Here is a 25,035-nt window from a genome sequence, read left to right as displayed (position 1 = left end):
GCGCAATATATTTAAGAAAGGAAAAAAAAAAATATATTGCACAGGTGGAATTGCAGGCAGAGAAGAGTGGAGTGAGAATATGTGAGAGGAACAGCTCTGCAGATACCAAGGTCAGTGGAGAAGGAGAGGCATGAGGTGCTCCAGGTGCCAGAGATGAGATTGCCCTGCAGCCTGTGGTAAAGACCATGGTGAAGCAGCTGTGCCCTTGCAGCCCATGGAGATCCACAGGGACGCAGAGACCCACCTGCAGCCTCTGGTAGAGCCCCACGCTGGAGCAGGGGTATGCCTGAGAACAGGCTGTGAATTTGTGGGAAACTCATGCTGGAGCAGGCTCCTGGCAGGGACCTGCAGACCATGGAGAGAGGAGCCCATGTTGGAGCAGGTGGCCCAGGAGGACTTGTAGGACCATGGGGATTGGATCAGGCTGTGCCTAAAGGCCTGCATCCCATGGAACAGTGACACACACTGCAATAGTTTTTGGAGAACTGTTGCCTGTAGGATGAACTCACATAGGAGAAGTCCATAGAGAATTGTCTCCCATGGAAGGGGCCCCATGCTGGAGCAGGGGAAGGACTCCTCTCCCTGAGCAGTGGTAGAAGCACTGTGTGATGAACTGACCCTAACTCCTATTCCTTGTCTATCTACTGTTGGAAGGGAGGATGTAGAGCTTAGAACGAGGGAGAGGTGGGGTGAAGGTGTTTTTATGATTTATTTTACTTCTCATTGTCCTTCTCTGATTTTGTTAACAATAAATTCAGTTAATAGCCCTAGGCTGAGTCTGTTTGGCCTGTCACAGTATTTGGTGGCTGATCTCTCCTGGGCCTTATCTCAACCCATGAACCCTTCATTATATTTTCTATCCCCTGTCCACTCGTGGAGTTACAGAACACCTTTGGTGGGTACCTGACAACCAGCCAGGGTCCACTACAGATAGCAAGGGCCTATTAACATAAGGATTTCCTTTGTGGAAGTTACATATTTATATTAAAATTATATGAGGGATTTAAAATTACTCTGTGATACAATATTTTTGAGGAATAATTGAAACCAAACCATGTACACTAATCCAGAAAGCAATCCTAAATAGAGAGTACTGTTGTCAAAAGAAAATGTACACATTGACAGTGAATCACTGTGCATTGAGCCAAGTATACCAAGAATATTATATTCTGTTCCTGCTATGAGAAACTAATTACTTCAATACCTACTCAGTGCACCTGATTTAACAGCAATCTGCAAATTATCTAATGGAATTGTGTTGGTACTTTCCTCCTCAGTTTGACAATTTGAGTTGCTGCTGCTAAGTTCATAGCTCAGCTATGTTTTTATTTAAATTTGTATATATAAAAAAAATAGCTATTATCTTCCATATTAAGACATGTTAACACCAGTCTGATAAAACTAATTTCTTATTTCCATTAACAGTATATTTTGAATTTGCCAATTTGTTTCACAGCCCACAAGCAAATTCTTACACGTCCTACAATAGATGCCAAATACTTGCAAATACATGTTTATATCAGAACATTCATTAATTGGATATCAAATTCTAATTTGTTACCTGTAGCTATGTGATTAATTGTAAATGCTTGCTGTTTAAAATCACAATAGTCACAATAGTTTCACACTTAATTTACCAGAGCACCGCTGCTGAGAAGAATCATGAAGACTATGAAGGTCTCAAACCAGTTGTGTTCAACAATCTTATAGCAGGTTTTCCTAAGATTCCACCAGATTTTCCCCTTTCCTTCTTCTACACTGACTTGACAGCATTTGAATCTCCGTACGCACCCTAAATGTGATAATAAATTTTGAGATGTCAGAATAAAGTAAATATTTATTAGGAATCACAATTTATGGTAATCATTTGACTTATTTCAGTGCTACTGCATTAGATCCTTATAATTCCTCTTTGAGCATTTTTGTTTAGTATTTGAATTTAAAGCTTTTTATCTTTCTCAATACCTTCCAAAGAGAGAGAGAGAGAATGTGAGAACAGTAAATCTATGGCAGTAACTCTGAAAGAGTTACTAATACAAACAGCTATTACAACTATAATCACTAAACTGTTTTTTGCTTTTGGATAAAAAGAGAATCCAATCCAAGTCAACACAATTAGGTCTATTTATCCTGCCTTTATTTTGCTTTGCCTACCTTCTGTAAAACAAGCTTCTGGCTCTAGAACTTCTTCAGGTTCTGCCTCTGGCTGTTCACCTTCTGGAGGTAGTCCAATATCAACTGTGCTGCCTTCTGATGAACTGGATGCATTCAATTTCTGTGAACGAAATCCCACATAATTATTTTTTTCCAGTTTTATTATTCTGAATAGAAATTCATGTTGGAAACATGTATCAAAATATTTTGAATGTATTCAGTGCTGTGATATTAAAATAATTTCTGATCTACAATCTAAAATGCCAAATTGCTCTACTACAGGTGAGGTCACAAGATTAGAAACTACATAATGTGCATTTTCCCTATTGAAAATATTTTGATATTTTCATACAAGGAATTGCTGAAATTATTAGAGTATTATTCTGTGCCACACATAAGAATTTTGAATTGAAATTTCGGTAAGCTAAGAATGGGTGCTTTCCACATTTTGTACTGTTTAATTATTCCAATCACGTGGCTGCATTTTAGGTTACACTTCAGATAGCATGTGCTAGTACAAATAAATTTCCAACATCATGACCAAACCAACAGCAAGCTGCACAGATGTATTTTCATGTCTCAAGTAAATATTATTCTAGCAAGTCTGTAAAAAGCTAAATCTAAAAAGTTTTAATATAATCTTTTCATTATTATTGACATGAAAACACATGTTATGAGTTTTATAGGATAATTTAATTATCTTTATTTCCAAAAGAACAGCACACTACTTTAGGAGCAGTAGCTAATATTTTGCATACTCACTTGCCAATGCATTTTCTGAATTTACTGTGCATTTTGAAACTACTTATTACTTTGGTACAGTACACATAGATGTCCAATTACTATAAAAGGCCAAAAAAATTTTTGAATGACTAAAGTGAAAGCAAATGCTTTTAAAACAATACTGAAATAATACTGCATCAATTAATCATACAAATATTATTATCCAAATCTTAAAAATTATTCTTTCACACCATCATATGATGTTGGCAACCGACAAATATGAGTACTATAGGAAGTAAAAGTAGTTTGATTACAGCATTCTATGACTCTTCTAATGTTATCACTATATGGAGTATAACATCAGTAAAATGGCTGCATTGATAAATAGCTAATCTTACAAAGGGAATGATGTAAGCAGATTTAGAATAGAATCTATAGGGAATTAATATTAGACAGAGATATTCTATGATAACATTAAAGATAGATATTTTTGCTGACACTTTAATCTGAAGTTAGAGGCATTATTCCTTTAAAACATTTCTGAGTAGCTTCAAAGTCTATACAGTTTTTTTTAAAGGAAATGTAAACAGTATTAGTCTGTGGATACAGAAAGTAACTTGAGACATTAATGGAGTTTTATATAGCAACAAATATTCAGCATGTTCTTTGAACAAAAAGAAGATTCATTCCTTTCTCCCCTATTCTGATTCTATTGACTCACACTTACAATATATTGTGCTGTGATTCTGACAGCAGCTTAACTTAGATTTTTGTGTACCACGGTTCACTATAGAGCACATTTCAGAGGAAGGCCAAAAAAATGGAAACCTGTATTAGAGGGTGTATTGTGCTCCTAGTTTCAGTGATACTGCACACCCATTTCATCTATGCATTTTTGAAAATCCCAGTTTAGACATTCATGTTCATATTTCTGCATGAGTTTCAACATCTGTTGAGGTCAGGTCCAATGTACAAAGAGATGGATGCATGCTTTTCTGCAGATTATTATTGACAAATTTCACATTGCAATATGTTTGAACTATAGATAATGCATGGCAGTTTAGTTATTGTGGAATACTGCCTCTAAAATGGAGAAACTGGAAAGTATGGGATAAATACTGTAGTCCTCAAGGACCACAGCATTTAAACATCACTTTAGATTGCAAGTCAATCATCAGTTTGAGGAAAGGTCAGAATTATCATAAATGCAAGGTACATTGAAAAAAAATAATATATGATGTTAAAAATTACCATTTAGTACTACAATATATTAAATCATTTTTAAACTGAGAAGTGACTGTTTTTATTCCATAGTGTTTTCTTAAAATGTTGCTTGCATCATTCCAATCTGGAGAGCATTTCTAGCAGAATGCTGTAGTAGTAGCAGAGCAAACAAAAATTATGAACTGGCTGAACCGTAAGTTTGAAAGACCTACTGTCCATTCTTTAACAGGAAAATGAAGAGTTCAGTGACTCAGATATTATGCAGTTAGTTTAATAAGCACAAAAGGGTAATGAATTCCTATTATTGAAATTACTTAAGACTAACAGTTAACTCAACATGGAAGATTAGATATAGCCACTATAAGGAGAGATCACAAATATCAGATAGAAAGGTAAAAAATAATCAATAGAACTGTCAATTATCAAGAACATCAACAAGACGAATTAATTTATGTGGGGCACTCTGTATGGTGAGATGTATCTTTCAAGTCTCTTCTCACTAAAAATCTGGTATGCTTCATTTACAGAGCTGTAACAGTAATCACAGGAGTTAAACTGAACAGAAAAATCCTAAATTGAATCAACAACAGCTGATACTTGAAATGCAACAATTAAATGCCTTATCCCACTGAAAACTCAATTACTCTCCTGTTGATGTAACAAAGTATTTCCTTAGCATGCTGCTCTATTATACTTGAATTTAGCCCCAACCAGATTGGTATATAAAGAAAAATACTATACCATTATTATAATTACACAAATGATTCAATAAATTCAGTCTGTAAGAATTCAGCATCATTTGATGAATGAGGGAGAGAACAAAAAAATTTTCAACAGTATAATTTCTTTTTAAATTTTCTTAGTTATTTTTAACATTGAATTTATTGTATGGCACTATGTACAAAACTTATAAAATTTAGTATGCATTAGAAACACCTGGGAAAATTATATGATACAACATCTCAAGATTTTATCAAATCAATTAAGTTCACTATGCTAGGGAAACTTTTCAGTAACATTTACATATTTCCACAGAAAACTTATGCTCTGGTATAAAGCAACTGACCCAGGGACTTTGTGCTGATTTCTGTGTATTCAACACATGACCTGGGAACGGACCATGTTATTGCTATTATGCTTATCCATGCCTTCACATAGGAAAACTTTTTCTAGCATTTACTGTGACTTGCCAGTGCTCACTCATATGGAATCCAGCTGGCTAGCTAAACTACCCCTAACTAAAGCAGCCACTGATATGTTAGGTATGTAGCATATATCCCAGTTCTTTATCTAAACATATCTGAAAGTTACCTTTGTACCTGATAAATTGCTCTCTGCTTACCAGCATTACAAAACCTGGATTTAGGCTATTTACACATATATAGCTTTTTAAAAGAATTAACCTACAAAAAAAGATAATTATCAAACCCAAGCATTACCTTTGATCTAATAGTAAGTCCTTTTTAAGATTTTTGTTATACCATGATTCTAGATTCAAAAGGATTCAGTCATGCAGATTATAAGAGATGTATCAGGATCAAGCACTAGACACTCTTTGAAAGTTATGAAGAAATTTTCTGAATAGTATGCTAAGAAAATTATTCTCAGAGGAATCTATTTTTCAAAACCTCAGAATGTACATACTCCACCTCCTTTTCGAAGAAAACAATAAGGGGACAAAAGTAGTTACATGTTTCTAAAGCAGCAGTATACTGATTATCATAGAGATATAAATATCTTTTACATCACATGTACCAACAGCCTTGCCAGTCATGCTTTAGTCAGCAATACAGAACAGTATGAGATACAGATTTTAGTTTAGCTTTCAAGATAGGAAAGCAGCTTGCCTATCAGAGAAGCATTGCAAAAAGCAGCAGCCAAGATAGGTCAGGAAGTTTTTGACATAATTACTTTCTGAACCTTGACAACATCACATAGATTCATACAATTCTGCTTCACTTACAGCCAGGCCACTTTTAACATTTCTTTGTTCCAAAGATGATTATCTGACAGTAACTGGACAGCTCTTAGCTTAACATTTGTAACAAAGCCTGAAATTTCATGATTGGCCAGGATACCACTAATAGATGTTGAAATAATGATTTAAGGGACTGAAGGAGCAAAGAGCAGGACAGACATTAGCAGGAAGATGGCACCAAGAGAAACCACCACTTTGACTTCGGTTTCAATTTCCTTTCCTCCCGAATACCTGTGAAAATGCTAAATAATGGAAATTAATTTTGTTTTATTTTCTCAGTGCTGTGTGGACGTCAGTATGAAAATGAAAGGTTCTGTGATATAAATGGCAATATTATATGCAAACTATCCAGTCTTTTCCACTATGTGCAAGATGTATCACCTATAAAATCTTCAGAGTGGTAGATTGCATTGTGATTCCACTGGTGTAATTAAGTGGAATCTGGATGTCACTCTTTCTAATGCTTATACAGTTAGGCAGAATATGAGTACAAAAATCCAGAACACTGTAAATCAAAGCAAAACCATTTTGTGGTGATTATTGGTTGCAAATACTGCAAAAACCCAGTATCCCTATATTATAGTCTGCTCTGGACTTTATTGATATTCATAATTCCTTTGATCTACTTATTCATGAAAATTTATTAAATGAAATATTTGCAAAAAAAGTTGTATGAAAGCAAAAGCATTTTAAGTAGCAGTGGGAATATGCTCCAGTGGGAAAAAGCTCTCCCACCAGAACCTACTTAAAAAGGCTCTTTAATTCATACAAGCAATAGTGAAAGGATATTTCTGAAACAGAGTAAGGGACTTCTGTTTGCAATTAAGCAAACTTCAGTTAACTCTAACAATAACAACTTGATATCATCCACAGTGAATCACAATATTCCAATACAATGTGACCAATTCACAAAACAAAGCCTAAATTTCTCAGAGTATCAAAGAATTTTAAATAATGAATATTTTTAAATCAAAATTCATCTTATCAGAATAATTATTCTTTACAAAATATAAAAGGAAAAGCTATGGAGCAAGTATATTTTAATTCTACCAATTTACAAAACTGAAAGCAGCAACTGTGGCATTGTAAATATTATAGCATTGTTTAATAGGTGAGATGTAAATAACACTGAAACTGGTGAACTTCTGGACATTTTGATCCAAACTCAGTAGCTTACTTACTTGAATGCTGAACTCTTTATTACTGATGAGATGAGAATAGCTTTAAGTTTCTCAAGGCAGACAATTTTAAATGTTTGGGGAGGTAATAATTTTTTGAGCATAAATTAAAGAGCTATATCAAGATTGAATTGGGCCACATCTTGCAATCAGCGCTCTTTGCACCTCTGCACCTAAGTATGAGTGTAAGTAAGAGCAGAACTGATCTCTGAATGTTTAACCAGCCAAATAATAGTTTTTTGTATGAATTCTTTCAACCAAATCATGGTCACATGCTTTGACTTCAGAAATTAAATTAATTTCATGCTTAATGGTGCTCCAAGTACTGCATATTAATCTCCAAAATAACTAAATGCTTGTACAAGTACTAAAGAAAAGCACTTCTAAAACAAATGTGAAAAATAAAAACATGATTATGATGAGTTTGCAGGTTACTTCCATTCTAAGTTAAAATACAGCAGTATGAAAGTTTTCTAAAATAGCTAGCAGCTTTTAATTATCAACACAATTTACAGATGGACTTATATATAGATATAAGCTTCTGATGAGAAACGTGGCGTATGTGTTACATATTCTGCCTTCCCTCAAAACAAAAGAAAACCCTTCAAAAACAGAATTCTGAATTCTGTATCATCAAGACTGGGAAAGGTACATAGCATGCACTGCAAAACACTGTTAGAATATTATGGAGAGTTTCAGAGCCACAGAAATCTTGGGGCTGCCGCTCTTGCCTGACCATGCTGTGATGCGAGTCCCGTGGCTCAGCAGGGAGCAGCTGTGCATGTTGGTATTTATTGCAATGAATGGGACAGGATCGTAGCTGAAGAGCATGCAGGCCAGTCAATATCTGCTAAAGGGTGATTAAAGAGGATATAGAGAGATGGATAACTTGCTTAGGTAACCTGTGTAAAACTGGTGACACGATGCTCTGCCTCGCTAAAAGGCACCAGAGCTGCCCGCTTGACTGATCCAGCTTGGTTCTACTCCTGTGAGAAGTAAGAATGGTAGGAAATGAAGTTCAGGACACAGCACCTCTGTTTTTTTGCGCTGAATATTGCTTAAAGTAAAATATACATTATTAATGTGTCTTCAACAGCACTAGGAGATCCCATTTTTTTCAAAGCATTGAAAAAATATTTTGTCATTGGTATATCTTGATGCTATTATTGGCCTATAAGTTACATTTAACATAAATTAATTATTACCCACTCTTACGATTGTTTTAACTAATTATTATACAATCATGTACTACAATATTTTCCATATAAAAGATCCTCATAGTACTTGAGAGCCTAAAATGGAAAAAATATATTTATAGTTTCTACACTAAATAGCAGTACTGCAGCTCAGATCCATAGACCTTTATTTATAGGACAATGTACTCAGCACAGTGATCCCACAATTATTAACAGCCTACTTCCATGATAAAGTTTTATTTAGTACTTGTTCTCTAATTTCTTTATTATACTGTATTCACCTACTGACATTCTTACGGACAGTATTTTTATTATTAAATTTATTTCAGGTTTCAGTAACTTTCTAGAAAATTCCTTGTTAATTCACACCTACTAAGCATGTACAACATTATATGCATTGTTTCTGCAAAGGCACAATCTAGTTAACATTTCTATCAAACTACTGGAAGATAAATATATTATAACAAAGAATTCACCAAACATTAACATGCTAATTAAAACTTGCTAATAAATAATTATTTTGTTGGAATTCAGCTTACTGCCGTAAACAACAGTGAATGCATACATGTATTTGGTTGTAGACACAGAAGCAAGCAGAAGCACACAGACACACACTCATCAGCATCTGGCTATCTTGTGCAGTGTCCTCACAGCACCAGGATGCCTTAGCTGCCTTTCATCTGCAAATCTGCTAATTGAACACAGTTTGATGGCAGCTCCTGACTTAGATTTTTTCATTTGTGGTGTAAGCAATGAAGTGACAGGCATATCAACTTGGCAATGGCAGTATCATATAAATAAGAAAACATGAGAGGCAGAAATGCAAGGCACATGGCAAAAAGGAGAAAGCCTTGTAAAAAAGCCATTTGTAGTCAATTTTTTAATTTAAAAAATGCCTTCTTTTCCTATGGATCATTTTCATTACAAGAGTGTTGCTCATCTCACTAATAAACCAAAACTCCACTATATCAAAAACCGTGGTGGTTAAGAGTATCTAGTGAAGAGTAGGAACTAGGATTAAGATTTTAATGCTTTTCTGTCATGCTTCTGTTACTCAAATCTACTTGAAATTTAGGCACTTTTATAAGAAATGCGCTCACAATCTTTGCCTACTGCTGTGCCTCTCTTGAAAATACCTTAAACTGATAAATATTCCCTTCAACTTTTCACCTTCAGCATCTGCATTAGTAAGAAATTTTGGCCCCGAATATGCTCAGCAGAGTTTCAGGCTTGGCCAGTCAAAACTGCTTGGCAGTAGCTCATCCCTGACTCAATATGCATTTCTTTGTCTTATCACTTGATCAGTTTGCAGCTCCTGAAGCACAACAGCATTAAGTGCTTCCAAGAATGCAATGAAGACACTGCTTTCTTTTAAATATGGCAGGTGGAGTAGAAAGCCTTTCTTTTATGGTGGAAGCTTAATGACTGGAGTTCATGCCTCAAATATGGGATAATCCACTGTAAAACTTTTCCTATAGGAAGTCAGTATTTTTGTCATCTTGTAGAATAACCCAATGAGGGTCCTTCCGTGGGAAGAAAAGAAAGATTTGGTTAATGCAAAGAGTCAGCAGCCACACATGCAGGTCTACAGTGAAGTTAGAGATGCACCATTGTCATACTCAGTCCTGCTAACAACCAGCGCAGAGGTTTGTATAAAGCTTATCCTCCACCTCTCCTACTGACAGAGCTCTTGTGCAGTGAAGAACAGAGCAACTGAAGGTTAAACTGCAACAGAGTTCTTCTACACCTAAGTACTAGTTTTGAAGGGTAAGATAAATATTAATACAATCAATCTGAAAAAAAAATTATAACAATTATAAAGACATTTGTGATAAGAAACAAGAAAATACAACTAAATGTGTAATGCAGCTGGTACAAAAAAGAATCTCAGGAGAAAAATTACTAGAATCTTACCCATATTTATACTCTCAGATTCAAGTAAGAGAAAATCACTAATGAAAGCCTTTATGTTATTTTATGTCTACCCCATAGCATGCAATACTGTTCAAAAATGCCCATGCTAATGCTGAATGAGCTAGCATCAGTACTAAGCATTGCACAGACTTACTCCACTTGAGCTGATGTGCCTCCAGCACTCTCAGTTGTGCAGGACAAAGCAGTGGGTTAATAATACACACACAGTAATAATGCCTTGGCATCCACTATAACTCTCAGTGCTAGCTTGGATTTATCCACTTGGCACCACATTGGGCCAGAAAGAGGTACATTTTATTAGTCACAGTAGGTAACAGATTCAAATATCTTAAAACTTTGAAAATAACAATGAGTAGTCAAATGAAAGGATTTTATACTGGGATATTAAGCTCTGTAACTTTTTTACCATAAGGCCACTACTTCAGTGGTTCTGCTACCATCAGATAAATTATTAGTGATTTATAAGACACTTTTTAGTGATGCTAGTCCAGTATTCAAATGTACCTACCTATGATGTATATGGATGAATTTTCACTACATAAAAAAGGCTAAAAACTTCAGAATGAACTGTTAAAAAAACAGGTTAAAAAAGAAACTGCTCTAATGAAATAAGCATGGAGAAATTTGTACCAGCCATACACATTTTGTATGGCGTCTGGTATCTAGGACTATTAAACTGGTTCCTTTTCTTGTTAAGGATTTAACTAACTAAAATAGAAAAAAATATTAATTTTCTAAAAACTTTACTACACATCTTGATTTTTACTGTAAATGCCATATTGTATGACCATCTTTCAAAACTCACAACTTTACATCAATTTACCAAAAAAGCATTATGAATTTGCATATGCTGTTGTAAAGGAAGAAAGATTTGAATTCAACGATAATAACCTTAGCAAAAAAAGAGAAAAGCATCAGAGTATTTAAAAACTAGAAATAAGCTTACCTCTTTGCTTTCTTCCAGGTCTGATTCACTGCTGAACTCCTCTGTGTTTAAATTTTCAAAATCTGATTCTCCAACAGCAATGGGCACTGTCACGGTGAGACTTGGATTGTTTATGAATGACATGTAATCACTTTCATCAACAACATATTTTTCCACACTGCTGCCTATGCCACTGGTAGTTCCATTCCCATCTTTGAGATAGGCAAGGTTTTTACCTATGTCTACTATTGTATGGTTGGAAATACAGCTGTCTTTTTTATTATTTAGGTCTTCAAGAGGCTTGATTTCATCTAAAACTTTCTGTTTTCTAACAAAGGCTTTCTGGATGAATTCCCGCACTTTTCTCTTCACATAATCTATGCCTTTCTGAATCCTTGCCACAGCAATCTGGAGATTGTTCATTTCATTATCATCGTCTGTAGCAGCAAGGTTGTCTGAGCTAAAAGAGCTCAGCAGCAAGGCCAGAAATAGGTTCAATACCTAAAAGAATATAAGGAAAAAATTACTCCTATTTTTAAGTCATAAAAGCAATGTGATTATGAGTTTTTCAATATGAGATAATTTTTATTTCACATGTAACACTTTATTTTTACACACCTTCCTGCTATTCTATTCAGTTCATAATCCCTATCCCCAACATTTTATTATCTTGCCAAAAGATAATAAACTTTTAGCTGGTTTAACTTCACTAATATAGGTGAAAATCTGAGCTGTTCATTGACTGTCTCCTCCACAATCGGCACTAGTGCAGATCTGCTCGTCAAAACGGAGAATGACATAACGAGGCAGAGTACAACATAACGTAGTGATTTATGCAAGCTACATCCACTGTAAATTTTGCATTAGCAAGTATATATGAGCCTATCTTGGTTCTGGGCAGGAACACTAGCTAAGATATAGAGTCCACATATGGGATACACCTCAATTCCAAGAGGCTATTTTAGACTTTCTTGCATGACATTTTATAAACATACAAGAGAAATTTGGATTGTATGCAATTATGACCATGTGCAAAACTGATTAAATATAATTTAATTAAAAATCAGCAGATATATATCTATATATTTGTCAGTTCTTCCTGCTCAACCTTGCAGAACGTTTTATAATATATGCCACAGGACTCACATTCGTCTGCTGAGACCTGGTAGTGATGACTGTGGATAAACATATTTATAAAATTTGTGGATCATACCAAAAAGAGAAAGGATGACAGCAATCAATGAAAAAGAATTGCAATTAAACATAACCATATTATGACAAATTGGTGAAATGATTCAAAATCAATATGCTTAATTCTGAAGTACAGTTGTGGAAAGGATTGTTAAGAAAAATTAAAAGTATATATACAGAAGGTGTGATAACGGGCAAGGTGGAAACACTGCAGAAAGGGGCACAGAGGCTGCATCAGGAAATCAATGCTGGTACAGAAATTTCATGTGTCATTTGGGCATGTCCTGCAAGCAATACTGAATGTAAGAAATTAAAGTATCATTATTCCACATTATTCAGTACTTGTGTCTTTATTAAAAATGTTGCTTGGGAGAAATTCAGACACCAGTAGCAAAAGGGATAAGCCATTTACAATCATCACTTATCAGAAAAAGAGTTAGGCTTGTTTTGTTTCACAGAGAAATAACTGAAAGTGAAAACACTTTAAGTATTATAAATGTTGTCATAAAGACCAACAGTTTTCCATCAATTTTGAGACAATTTAGTTTACTTGGCTGTAGAAGGTGATTTAAATTAGACTTTTTTTAAAAGGCACTCTTAACTATAAGCATAATTCAGCACTGATCTTACTAAAAAGGTTAACTTACTGAGATTTAAAATAAAAAGTAGACAACATTTTTCATAGAAAATCAATATATATATTTGAACCTGGTGTACAGAAAGGGCAAGTGAACTACATGATTTCGTGAACTCCTTCTCTACTCTTTGTTTCAGATTTCTAAATCATGAAAAACAGGAGACATGACCTAAGAGTTATAAAAAATCCCCATGGATTACGTACCACTAGGTTTCCAATCACCATGACCATCATGAAGACTGTAAGGCACATGGTTTGGCCTGCAACCTCCATGCAGTCCCACATTGTTTCTATCCATTCTCCACACAGCACTCGGAATACAATCAGGAAAGAGTGGAAAAAGTCATGCATGTGCCAGCGAGGGAGTTCACAGTCACTGGAGATCTTGCAGACGCATTCCTTGTAGCTTTTCCCAAACAGCTGCATCCCAACCACAGCGAAAATGAACACAATGATGGCCAGCACCAGGGTCAGATTCCCCAGAGCTCCCACAGAGTTGCCAATAATCTTAATCAGCATATTTAGGGTTGGCCAAGATTTTGCCAATTTGAAGACTCGAAGCTGCAAAACAGAAGAATGGTATATGGTTCTTCGTTATCTAAATGTAATGAAATTACTGCTATGCATTTTATATTTCAGTTTCTCTGTGTCTACATCATATCCCTTTAATCTTTAGAAGCTTTAGTTACAAAATTTCTGTTTCCAGTTCTTTGTACAATACTACACATCAGCAGTGTTTAGTCCTGATTCAAGTGATAAGAAATCAAAAATAATGTCTCTGTGCTCATTTCAATTACATTGAAATTATCACAAAGACTCCAATTCAGATTTTGACTCTTTTGGTGACTTCAGGTATTTATAAAGAAGTTGTACTTGTTAAAGAAGTTGGACAAAACAGTCTTTCTCCTCTGAGAAAATATTACTAAAATTAAAATAGCACATATGAAATGAGATCAGTTTAAGAGGACCGTAAGTGTATAGTCACTCCCAGTTTCCTTCATCATAACAGGTAGTGAGATGGAGGAAATGGTTTTCCTAAAGAAAGAAGCAAGCTAGAGTTGTTAATGACAGACATACAGGTGATTTGCAAGTATCTTTAACAATATATTTTCTGTAATTTAGAATAAATGTAATGTGTCTTACAAAGCTTCTTATACAACATTTAGGAAAAAAAGCAAGGTATTATATTATTAAGTACCACTTGAAACACATGAAAATGAAATTATTGGAGAGGTACAGATTTTTTTTCAGACAATTGAAAGAGGACAATAATAAAAGGAATATAAAACTAAATATTATTTCATGTGGTGATTTTATGTTTTATAAAGAAAATACACAAATGTCAAGTTGAAACCAGAATCTACAACTGAGAGAGAAGTCAACCCAGACAGAGTTTATACTTTAGGCAAAGTACAGTATAATGCTATGCAGACAACCAGAAAACACATATTTAAAACCCCTTATTTCTTAAAAGGAATATATTTAACTTTCAAGTTAAATATATATTTTTATTTAAGGCAGAAGCTGAGCTTGATGACCAGGAGCTCTACCTTCATATCTCTCACTGTGTAGGTCTTTTCTGAAGAGTGTTTGGACACTGAATTGCATGCTAGCCTAGTCTGGTCTGAAGCAAGACCAAGGTTTCTCAAGTTCCTATTAATGAAAGAGGTATCTAATAACAGACAGAGACACTGCACTGACTTCTGAACAGAAAAGCTGTTACACGGCAGACAGACCCTTGCACAGGATAGTAGGAGAAAGCTGGTAGGGATGAAAAGCCCCTGAACAGTGAAAAACCTTAACACCACTCTCTTTTAAAACTAAGCAAGAAAGGCAATCGGTAATGGAAGTCTATAAGCTAAAATTGTCAAGAAACTTTTATTTATTAACCCATTATCTACCAAGCAATTCACTAATCTTCAGTCACAGGTACTGAGGGCCCTGTGGCTCTTGCTTTTTTTTACTCCCTCATCTAGGGAGACGATGCTAAGAATACTTTTATTATAGAAGTTAATCCTTTAAGCATACTTTCACCAAGAATAGAATTGATGTTGACAGTATCTTGAAAGAGAAATAGACATTACTAAGATAACACATAAAACAAACCTGACATAATATATACATATGCCATCTAGTGATGATGCAATTTAGCATTTTGTAAGTTCTAAAAAGATCTTCTGTCTCAGCCAAATATTTAATTTGAAAATGAAAGATGCACAAAATATATATGTACAAATACAAAAATTTAATATAGAAACATATTTTAAATAGTATATTTACCAATCTGAATGATCGAAGGACGGATAATCCTTCTACATTTGCAAGGCCAAGTTCCATTAAACTAAGACTCACAATAAAACCATCAAAAATATTCCAGCCCTCTTGGAAATAATAATAAGGATCCATGGCAATTATCTTGAGAAACATTTCTGCTGTGAAAATTCCAGTAAAGACCTGCAAGGAAAATACAGTTTCTTACTCCAGTTTAGGAAGAAAATATTTAGAAAGTTAAATTAATGGTATCAACATGTGCTAAGTTATATTTTCAGCAATAAATTAATGATAAATCTGAATGTCTTCTCAATATTTCCATACACTGGCATTAGGAATAAAATTAATATTTGAAGCTCACATATGCATCACAATGTTTGAGTCTAAAAAAATAAGAGGTAAATGGGAAACCACAGTTTTTATCTATCCTGCTAATATATATGTATGCCAATACACAGAATATAATCTGATTTTAATACTCATTTTTGCATTCTTAGAGCTCATCTTTGCCCTTATACCACCTTTTTACTTCCAGGGATAAAGATAATTGTTCATATTATAAACTTATTTTATTAAGAAAAAAATTATACAGAAAGTTGAGCAGAACTGTTCTTCTTCAGGATGGCCTGCGGAAAACACTACCATTCTATTTCATCATTTCTTTACATCTGCCATGACAGTAAGTGTCTTTCCCCTTTAAAATTCCTTGAACACATAGATCCTTAGGAGGTGCTAGTGAGGAGCAGAACAAGTATGGGAATGGATAAGAAAGTTTTTATTATTTGTAACTACCCACCAAGAAAAAAAAATCCTGTAATTAGCTTCAATGACAGAAGACGAAGATTTTAAAAATCAAAATGCACATTGACTCAGTACATCTTTGCTCTTTAAAGCAAGAGTGGTGAAATTTACAAATGTCAACAAAAAATTTAGGTTCAATAATCCCAAACCTCTAGTCAACTTTTTCTTTTACATGCATGTGCATAAGTCACAAAAGAACTAAAGAAAAATGCATTTTACATACATGGCACATCATGAAAGACTTACAAGGTTTCCTACTGAAAGCACACCACTAAACTGTTCTGTCATTGGGTAGTGCTCCATGGCCATGAAAAGGGTGTTTAGGACGATGCAGATGGTAATGGCCAGATCAACAAAAGGGTCCATCACAATCAAATTTACAATGTGCTTGACTTTCAGCCAGGGAGTACAGCAGTCCCAAATCAAGCAAGTGTTAGCAAATTTATACCAGCATGGTGGACATTTCTGTCTGGATTCCTCCAGTTCTAGAGAGAAAAATGAAAATAACATTTTACACGTACTTCTCTATTCCAGAGTCGCCTAGATATTTCCTTTAAGTCTAAATTCTGTTTTAGAAGGTACATCTGATAAACTGTGTTAATATTTTGAAACTAAGACTGCTTTCAGTTAAAATAAATTACAAGTTAAAATTATTAAATTATTTAAATTTAATTATTAAAATTATTAAAAACAAAAAAACCCCAAAAAACCAACAAAACAAACACCAAAAAAATCTCCTGAAAAGCACTCAAAACAATTATACTGAAGTTTCAGTAGATAAAAGAACCATTCATGAGCTATCCTATATAGAATGCAAAAGATAAATTTGTCTTAGAAACCTGTCATAAGGCTGGGTGATGAGGGGGATTGAAAGCAGCCCAGCAGACAAAGACTTGGGGTTATTGGTGGCTGAAAAACTGTGTGGGAGCCAGCCATGTCAGTCACAGCCCAGAGAGCCAATATCTTCCTGGGCAGCATCAAAAGCAGCATGGCCAGCAGACTGAGGGAAGGAGTTCTCCTCCTCTTCTCCAGCTGGAGTGCTGTGTTCAGCTCTAGGGTTCCCAGCACAAGAGCAGGTTCAGAGGAGGCCACAGAGTTATTCAGGGGCCAGAGCACGTGGCCTGTGAAGACAGGCTGAGAGACCTGGGGCTGCTTATCTAGAGAAGTGAAGGTTCCAAGCAGACCTTATTGCAGCCTTCCAGTACCTACAGGGGGCCTGCAGGGAAGATGGAGAGGGAGAATTTATCTGGGAGCAAAGTGATAGGATGAGGCGTTTACAGTTGTAAACAGAAAGAGATTGTGTTTAGGTTAGGTAGTAGGTAGAAATTCTTTACTGTGAGAGCGGTGAGGCCCTGGCACAGGTTGCCCAGGGAAACTGTAGGTGCCCTATCCCTGAACATGCTCAAGACCAGGTTGGATGGGGCTTTGAGAAATCTGCTCTGGTGAAAGGTGTTCCTGTCCATGGCAGGGGCATTGGAACTAGATGATCTTTACGGTTGCTTCCAACAAAATATTTTAAAATTTCCTCATGAAAGATAAGCATTTAGAACAAGCCTGAAGTCCAACAAGTATTTAGGCAGCATTATGGTCCACATGTGCATAACTGCTCATTATTACCTTCCAATTTTCTATTTTGGGCATAGTCATTTAAACCTCAACATAATGCTTCACCCTTTCTTACAAATAGTTGCTTAATTCTTTGATTCAAAGTAATTGTATTTAACCTTACAGAAAGAAGAACATGATCCCTCTTCTGCGAAACGGTGAATCTACTGAATTGGTGGAAAGGGATTGTTCTACTTCAAGAAACAGCCATTTCAGCAACCTAAAAAGAGCTTACCCCAAAACATAACTTCACTAGAGAAAGACTACATTGGTCTTTGGTTTTGCTTGCATTTAAATTGGAAACTTGCTACTTCTACCTCAAACCTATTAGTATAAGTTGTAAGCTTGACTCTTTTCCCAAATTTATCAGTCCCAAATTAAAAAAAAAAAAACAAACCACAAAAAATCCCACCCCTAGTTCCATATAGAAATCTCTTCTTGTCTATATCCTCTAGGCTGAAATAGCTGCCTTAAAACATCACTACTGCTTAATGTAGCACACATTTAATAGCAATTTTAAGGCACAGTCATACAAAAAAAATCTGTGTTACATACCTTCCATTGTGTTTGTAAGCATGCTGGCTATACTCATTGCTCTTTGCCTTGCACTAGGGTCTGTTAGATAGTCCATAGGAACATGGTAAGAACTAGAATGTCTTTTTCTTAAGTCAGTTTCTGTAGTAGTGCCCTGAAAATAAAACACTGATGAAATAGCTAATTGATTTTACACATAATAACACTGTAAGTTACTATAGGGCTCTACTGATTTAAACACTGCTGTCCCACACCATACTCCAGTTATACTGAGGCTTCCCAACAAACTAAGGCATGCCTGACTCTGTACAGAAATAGTCAAACACTGCAGTATATTGCTTTTGTGCCTGAAGAATATGTTTTCAAGTATTTTGCTGGAACAGGGCTGAGATATTAAAGCAGTTTTCAGACTAAAAAATGCTCCACAATGCTTGTCAATGAGCTTTGCTGTAAATATCTTTCCATTTAGGCAGTGAAATCTTTTTCTAAACATGAAAATGCACAGCCCACACAGCTAGCGGTAAAGAAATTTAGCATAAGTGCATTTTCTTAAGATATCTCTTAATTTATAATAAACCAGGAATTTCCTAGCACATTTTTCAAACAAATGAAAAAATATTTAGTAATGTTGATATTAAAAAACCCATAAAAATTAGCTATATTACAGGAACACTATCATAACCCTTGAAAATTGTACTACCAGGGTAACATAAAAAGTTTCACATATGTACAGCAGGAAGCTAAAGACTTATTTAACACATTCAATTAAGTAAATGTAATTAATTTTTTTTCCATTTTTATATCCTTTCTGATATACAAGTACAGAACCATCTAGTTAAGTCTAAGCATAATGAATCAATGGGTGTAAGACTACACAAACTAAATTTATTCAGTGGTTTACTATGCTATTCTGTTCCCAGTCAATTCACATGCATTTTCACATATTTTATTAATGAGAGCCAGAAAATTTCAGTTTCTCCTTTAGCTTATAGCTGGAATATATGAAAGAAGCATTCACAGCTTAGCCAGAAAGGTCATCACTGCTGTGTGACTACATTTTGTGGAAACAGTGACTGATGATACAGGGAGAGAACATCATGCCTGAGCTATTGCAGACTTTCTTACATTGCTAGCAGTGGCTGCTTTATCAATCATCACCTCTGGCAGAAGCTGTCCCGTAGGCGATGTCAAAGCTGGTGGCCCACCAACTAAAGAAACCACTCCATTGCAATCCACAGTGCTGTGCATCTTCCCATTTGCTGGAAGTGCAGGTACTGTTCTGGATGACCTACTGGCCTGGCTAATGTTACTGTTGCGCCGTTCACCATGTCTATGAGGAACAAAGAGAGAATCTCTCCTGCTCTCATTGTCTTCAAAAGTGCTGTGCTCATCATCAGCAAAGTCATTTTCTGATCCTACATCTTTTGCTCGACCTCTGAAGCTGAAAAGACTCGTTCTGCTGTTGCGCCTTGGGGAAAACAGGGAGCCACGAATGCTCAGCAAAGACTGCAGGTAAATAAAAATTATTATTATCAGATGAAAATCGTCTAAAATACAACATTTTCATACAGAGGAAAAATCCACAATGTCTTAAAGGGTAAGGTCATCTACAAAGAAATGAACTGGCACAGTCCCCCCTCTAATACACTCCCTTTTGGGTACTAAACAAAGAGCACATAACTGACAGACAAAGACTAGTTATTTTACTGCTTTGGATATATGAAATCAATCAGTTTAATTAGAGTAAAAGAAACAGCTTGACAGAATCGTTTCCTCTGCTATTCTGCCTGTGTTATTACCAATTGTTTGTAAACTGAATAAGTATATCTAGACACTTTTTACCCCAGGCTGGCATTAGTATGACAGGTGGAGTAAATAAAAATTTAGGCAAGTTTTCTGTGACTCAGTCTGCACACAGAAGTACCTCCCAAATACTGCCTAGTCTAAAAACATACATATGTTTTCAGATATTAGTCAAGTAGGTCATAATAGGTTTCTTATATTTTTTTAAAGTCTTAGCTATCCTGAAAATGCAACAATTTGCCTGTAATTTTGTATGAACAGGTTTGCTAATCTTCATCAGTTTACTCATAGGAAAAAATTTTCTATCATAGGAGTAAATGATCAACCTGCTATTGGAGGATCTCCAGTATTAGAGTCAAAATAATGCTTTAATCATGCAATTAATTATACACGTTCTTAATTTTAATTCATATCAGTAATTGCCTTGACTTGACTGCTAAGTATTAGCACCTGATTTCACCCAAGACCTCTACGAACAGCAGAGATGATACTTAATGAAGCAGTGTCTTTGTTTTTCTTCTGCAACTTATTTTTGTGGACCTGAGCCCCATTGTACTAGGGACTGCAAAATGCAGAATAAAAAGGCACTCTGTAAAGAACTTATCATTTAAATGTAACACAACAGATGGAAACATAAAGAGAGGGCATACACAGAGGCAAAATTGATGAGTATGATAAACAGTCATCTTAGCTCACCTGAAGTCACTTCCCTGTCAAGCTTTCTGTAGGCAGCATGGTAAAAGAGAGTTTTAAAGAGGGATTTGAGGAAAGCAATGAAGTGTTCTGTGAAAACTCATGGGAGCTTCTTCCAAGCATGAAGGGCAGCATACCAGAAAGAGCTCAAAGAAACTAGTTTGAAAATTTAACAGGAGGTTATGAATGCTGGTTTGGGTCAGTCAAAGCTGGGACTTGGTTACTGTAAGTAGACAAAGTGGGTTGGGAACTTTAGGTACAGTATATTTTATGATATTAAAAAAAAATAAAATTCTTTAGGTAAATATGTTTACTAGCAGATTAGAGAAAAGCCATGGGATAGGTTAGTGCTCTTTGCAACAACATTCTTGATGAATACAGCAGCAAAGAGGTCCAAGTTAAAAATGATTCACAGTTGTGGGTCCATAATAGAGTTTAAATTAAAAAAAAAAAAAAAAAAAAGAAAAGGAGAGAGAAAGGGGATCTAGCAAAAGGCCTTGTGTAAATCCCTTGAAAAACTGTCAAAGGGGTAAAAGGAGCTCCTAAAGCGCAACTAAAGCAGGAGAATTGAGAGGAGACAAAGTTATGAATGTTAGGAAGAATAAGATTTCAAGAGGAATAAAATGGTCATTTACATTGAAAGAAAATGAAATGCCAAGGAAAAAGTCAAAGATGATATATAAGCCCGAGTTTTCTCAAGGAAAATGGTATTAAAGAATGGTGAGTGGCACCCCTGTTTAGTGGTTAGAATCCAGAGTGAAAAGGAACTAGGGTTGGAAAACCAAAGGGGAGGTGATTTCTAGACTGTCATATTCAAACGATTGTAAATGAACTTAGAGATGAAAATGTTAGAAGAACAAGCTGTATGAGGAATGCTTAATTTCTTACAAAATGTATTAATTGAGCTGCAGTTGAATAAGGCTGCAGTTTGAATAAAGAGATAGGCAAGATTATGCACCTAGGGGATCAGATGGATCTTCAACATGAAGTTGAAGTCAATTGACATGTGTGAAAATTCGTATAAGGAACAGAATGAATCATGAACTAAATTCAGTGATGAATCTCACAGAGATTAGTTAGACAGTTAACAACATAAAACAGTGGCAGACCAAGGAGGTGGGGTGGGGGGAAGGATGCATTACTATTGATAAAGAAAATACATTAGGAAGTGAGTGGAAAGAGTGGCAGAAATAGAAAGCCAGAAACATATTCCCACCACAGTCTGGTCTAAGGAAGACAGTCTTTAGTAAGAAAATATTGGATGAAGAGGTCTGAGCTTCTTTGAGAATGGGAGGCTGGAGAAAACAATACATGAAGAGAGTATGAACATTCATAATCTATTAAGGGATGAAACAGGCTTTCCAGAGACAGAAATAGAAGAGGATTAAAAAGGCAGGAATGAGTTTAGTAATAATGACTAAAAAGAGGGAGAAAGCAAGTCATAAAGACCAGGGAAAATTGTGAAGGTGGAGATAAAAGGAAGAAGCATATTGAGGCACAAAAAGGGGCAGAAAAAGGAGAGAATGTATGCAAGATCTGGATTTGCAGTGCTAAAGGGAGAGTGAGAAGTGGGCAAATGAAGAGGAGCTTTGAAAATTGTAGGAGATAACATTACAAAACTACCAAATGAAATAAATGTCTGGAGGGAGATGCAGATGGCACTCTGAGTCACTGGTGTTTCAATGTAAGAACACATGCAAAGACACATTGCCACACACATTTCCACCTTTAAAAAAAAAACAATTAATAGTCTCAAATCAATTAATTTCTCAAATTTCACATGAGCATTACTGTAATTTCTATTGAGCTTTTTGCTTCCCAAACTTTAATACTCTCCTCATTTGAAACATTACATTTTTATGTATGCACCATGTTTTGAAGCTACTCATCATGCTGAACACATCCAACTCGGTGGGGGGATAGGTCCATTTTAATTAAGAAGCTTGAAATACAGCTCATATTAATTAATATATGTAATTTTGATTTATCACACAGGAATTCAGAGTAAAACCAAAATCTCTCCAGTTCTTACAGTTTCATATTTGGCTGCACTTTTAACTTGGTTAATATTTGATTTAGGGCATTAATGAATCTGTGGTATCTTGCGAGAATTAACCAAACTACCATACAGGGCTTTCTTTATATGATGAGCAGACAAAAAAGGTGTTTAAGAGGTAATAATACTATGGTACCTGGTGTGGGGAAGAGAATCTCTTTTCATATGTCAGTCTATTCCCCTCAATGGAAAATCGGAAACCTTTCTTTTTGATGCTGTCCTCTGATTCAGATTTGTGAAATTCTTCCCCATCCTTCTCCTCGCCTTCAGACTGTTCTTTTTGCTTTTTTTTCTTTCTTCTATTTCTTCTCTCTTTAGCACTCTTTGAGCTCAGTTTTGATGCCTCAGAAGAACTTTCGGAGAATCCACCTATTCCACCTACTCCACTATAATCTCTGGAGTCAGCTGCTGCAGCTGCTGCCGCCGCCTATACATACAAGCACATGTGCAATTTACAGCATTTATACAAATACATACACCACTCACTATTTCACATTTATTACCACTCTTAAAGAAGTTATTATTTTGAAATAAAAGCAATGTTTCCACTTCACAAAACCCAGCATATCATAAGAAGTATAATTTGTGAAATACCACAGGAACCATAATTTGCCACTGCTCCATAAACCAGGAGCAAGAGAAACCCATGGGAAAGCTGTGCTGTCAAAAAACTGAGTTAAAAAGCATCTGTTTCAGATTGAAGCAATATGTCGTGATGAATTTTTCAACTGAAGTACTACGTAAAAATAAAGAATCAAGGCTCAAACAGGTGGTAAATCCCTGTTAACAGGAAGAAACACTTTCTTACAACATTTTGATGGGTTTTGAATACTCCCTAGTCTATTAAAGACCTTGTGTAATATTGATATCTCAGTTTTGCAAATAATAATCAGAGATTTGTGTTACACTACACACTATTACATACTTGTTCCTGTTTGATTTTCAAAACATGTGGAGCATTTTATTAACATTTATTTACAAGCTGTGGTAAAAAAAAAAGAACAAAAAATTCCCACAATTCCCCCCAACAGGTAGCAATTGATCAATGAAACAAAAAACCCCGACTGCTGACTTTAGTCATGTGCTTATATGGAAGACATAGTTCAACTTCTGCTCTATGTCACCACATGCCAAGCGGACATTATAAATTTTTCTATTAAAAACTTGAGAGCCTTCAAAAAATGAAAAGGAATTTCAAAGCATTATGTAATCATTACATTTGTACCACAGAAGTGTTTTCTTCGGTTTCTCCACTTTTTCCAATTCTCTTTAAAACTGGAAAGCTATGGCTTTCTGCTGTTAGAGATGGGCAGGGAGTAGAAAAAGCCATATATTGCTGAAGCACCATCACCTACAATATTTTTGCTTCTGTTACTTATTTAAGCAAAATTACTCTTTGGACTTTTTTCCACATCTCCACCTCCATTTCAGACAATCACAGAATGGTTCAGGTTGGAAGGAAACCTCGGGAGGTCATCGTGTCCACCTCTCCAGCAGACAGGGTCACCTAAAGCAGGTTGCTCAAGGACCATATCCAGATGGCTTTTGATTATCTCCACAAGCACTCTGGGTAACTTGAACAAGTGCTCCATTAAAAAGTTAATTTTGATCTCCAGTTTGAAAATCCAGCACTTTAGCTTGTTGGTTATTATTTTTGTCACAAAATTAACAAGTTCACTCAAACCAGCAAAAACAGTGCAGTGGAAAAAATTAGAGATTGTTTACAATATGAAGGAATGTACGAGACACAGTAATATATTGTTAGGAGTAGGGGAGTAAAAATTATTCTGATGTGTGGACATAAAGCATGACTGTTCACAGTCATGAATTGAAGAATAAATTTTACTTTACAGGGATACCTGAGCTTCTTCCTGCTGCTTTTTCAGTTGTTCCAGCATTTGCTGAAATTCTGCCTCTTTCTGCTCTGCTTCTTCCATTGTTGCTTGATTCTGCTCTTCATAGGCCATGGCAACCACAGCCAGGATCAAGTTAATCAGATAGAAAGAACCCAGGAAAATGACCAAAACAAAAAATATCATGTATGTCTTCCCAGCAGCACGCAGAGTCTGGAGAAAAAGAGAGAATACACTTTTTTAACAGACTTTAACTACTCTTGAATATTAAGTTAGCC

At 35.5% G+C, this 25,035-nt stretch overlaps 1 protein-coding gene across 9 annotated transcripts in view; it reads right to left on the bottom strand.

The window, feature by feature from the left end:
- LOC131579516 (sodium channel protein type 2 subunit alpha) overlaps positions 1-25,035 on the bottom strand; it is a 55,070-nt gene that overhangs the window by 14,843 nt on the left and 15,192 nt on the right. For 3 of the 9 annotated variants that reach the window (XM_058839563.1, XM_058839565.1, XM_058839568.1), the window contains exons 9-18: positions 24,764-24,970; positions 23,041-23,331; positions 19,511-19,858; positions 18,374-18,506; positions 16,460-16,698; positions 15,422-15,595; positions 13,346-13,702; positions 11,335-11,814; positions 2,155-2,275; positions 1,638-1,792 (exon numbers count right to left, since the gene is read on the bottom strand). In XM_058839563.1, coding sequence (XP_058695546.1) covers positions 1,638-1,792; positions 2,155-2,275; positions 11,335-11,814; positions 13,346-13,702; positions 15,422-15,595; positions 16,460-16,698; positions 18,374-18,506; positions 19,511-19,858; positions 23,041-23,331; positions 24,764-24,970 — 2,505 coding nt within the window. Of the gene's footprint in view, positions 1-1,637; positions 1,793-2,154; positions 2,276-11,334; positions 11,815-13,345; positions 13,703-15,421; positions 15,596-16,459; positions 16,699-18,373; positions 18,507-19,477; positions 19,859-23,040; positions 23,332-24,763; positions 24,971-25,035 lie in introns of all 9 variants that reach the window. The other 6 variants (XM_058839564.1, XM_058839567.1, XM_058839561.1 and 3 more) reach the window with 3 other exon arrangements.

This window comes from Poecile atricapillus, chromosome 5 (assembly GCF_030490865.1).
Source record: "Poecile atricapillus isolate bPoeAtr1 chromosome 5, bPoeAtr1.hap1, whole genome shotgun sequence".
NCBI lineage: Eukaryota > Metazoa > Chordata > Aves > Passeriformes > Paridae > Poecile > Poecile atricapillus.
This window is presented reverse-complemented; position numbering and strand designations above follow the sequence as displayed.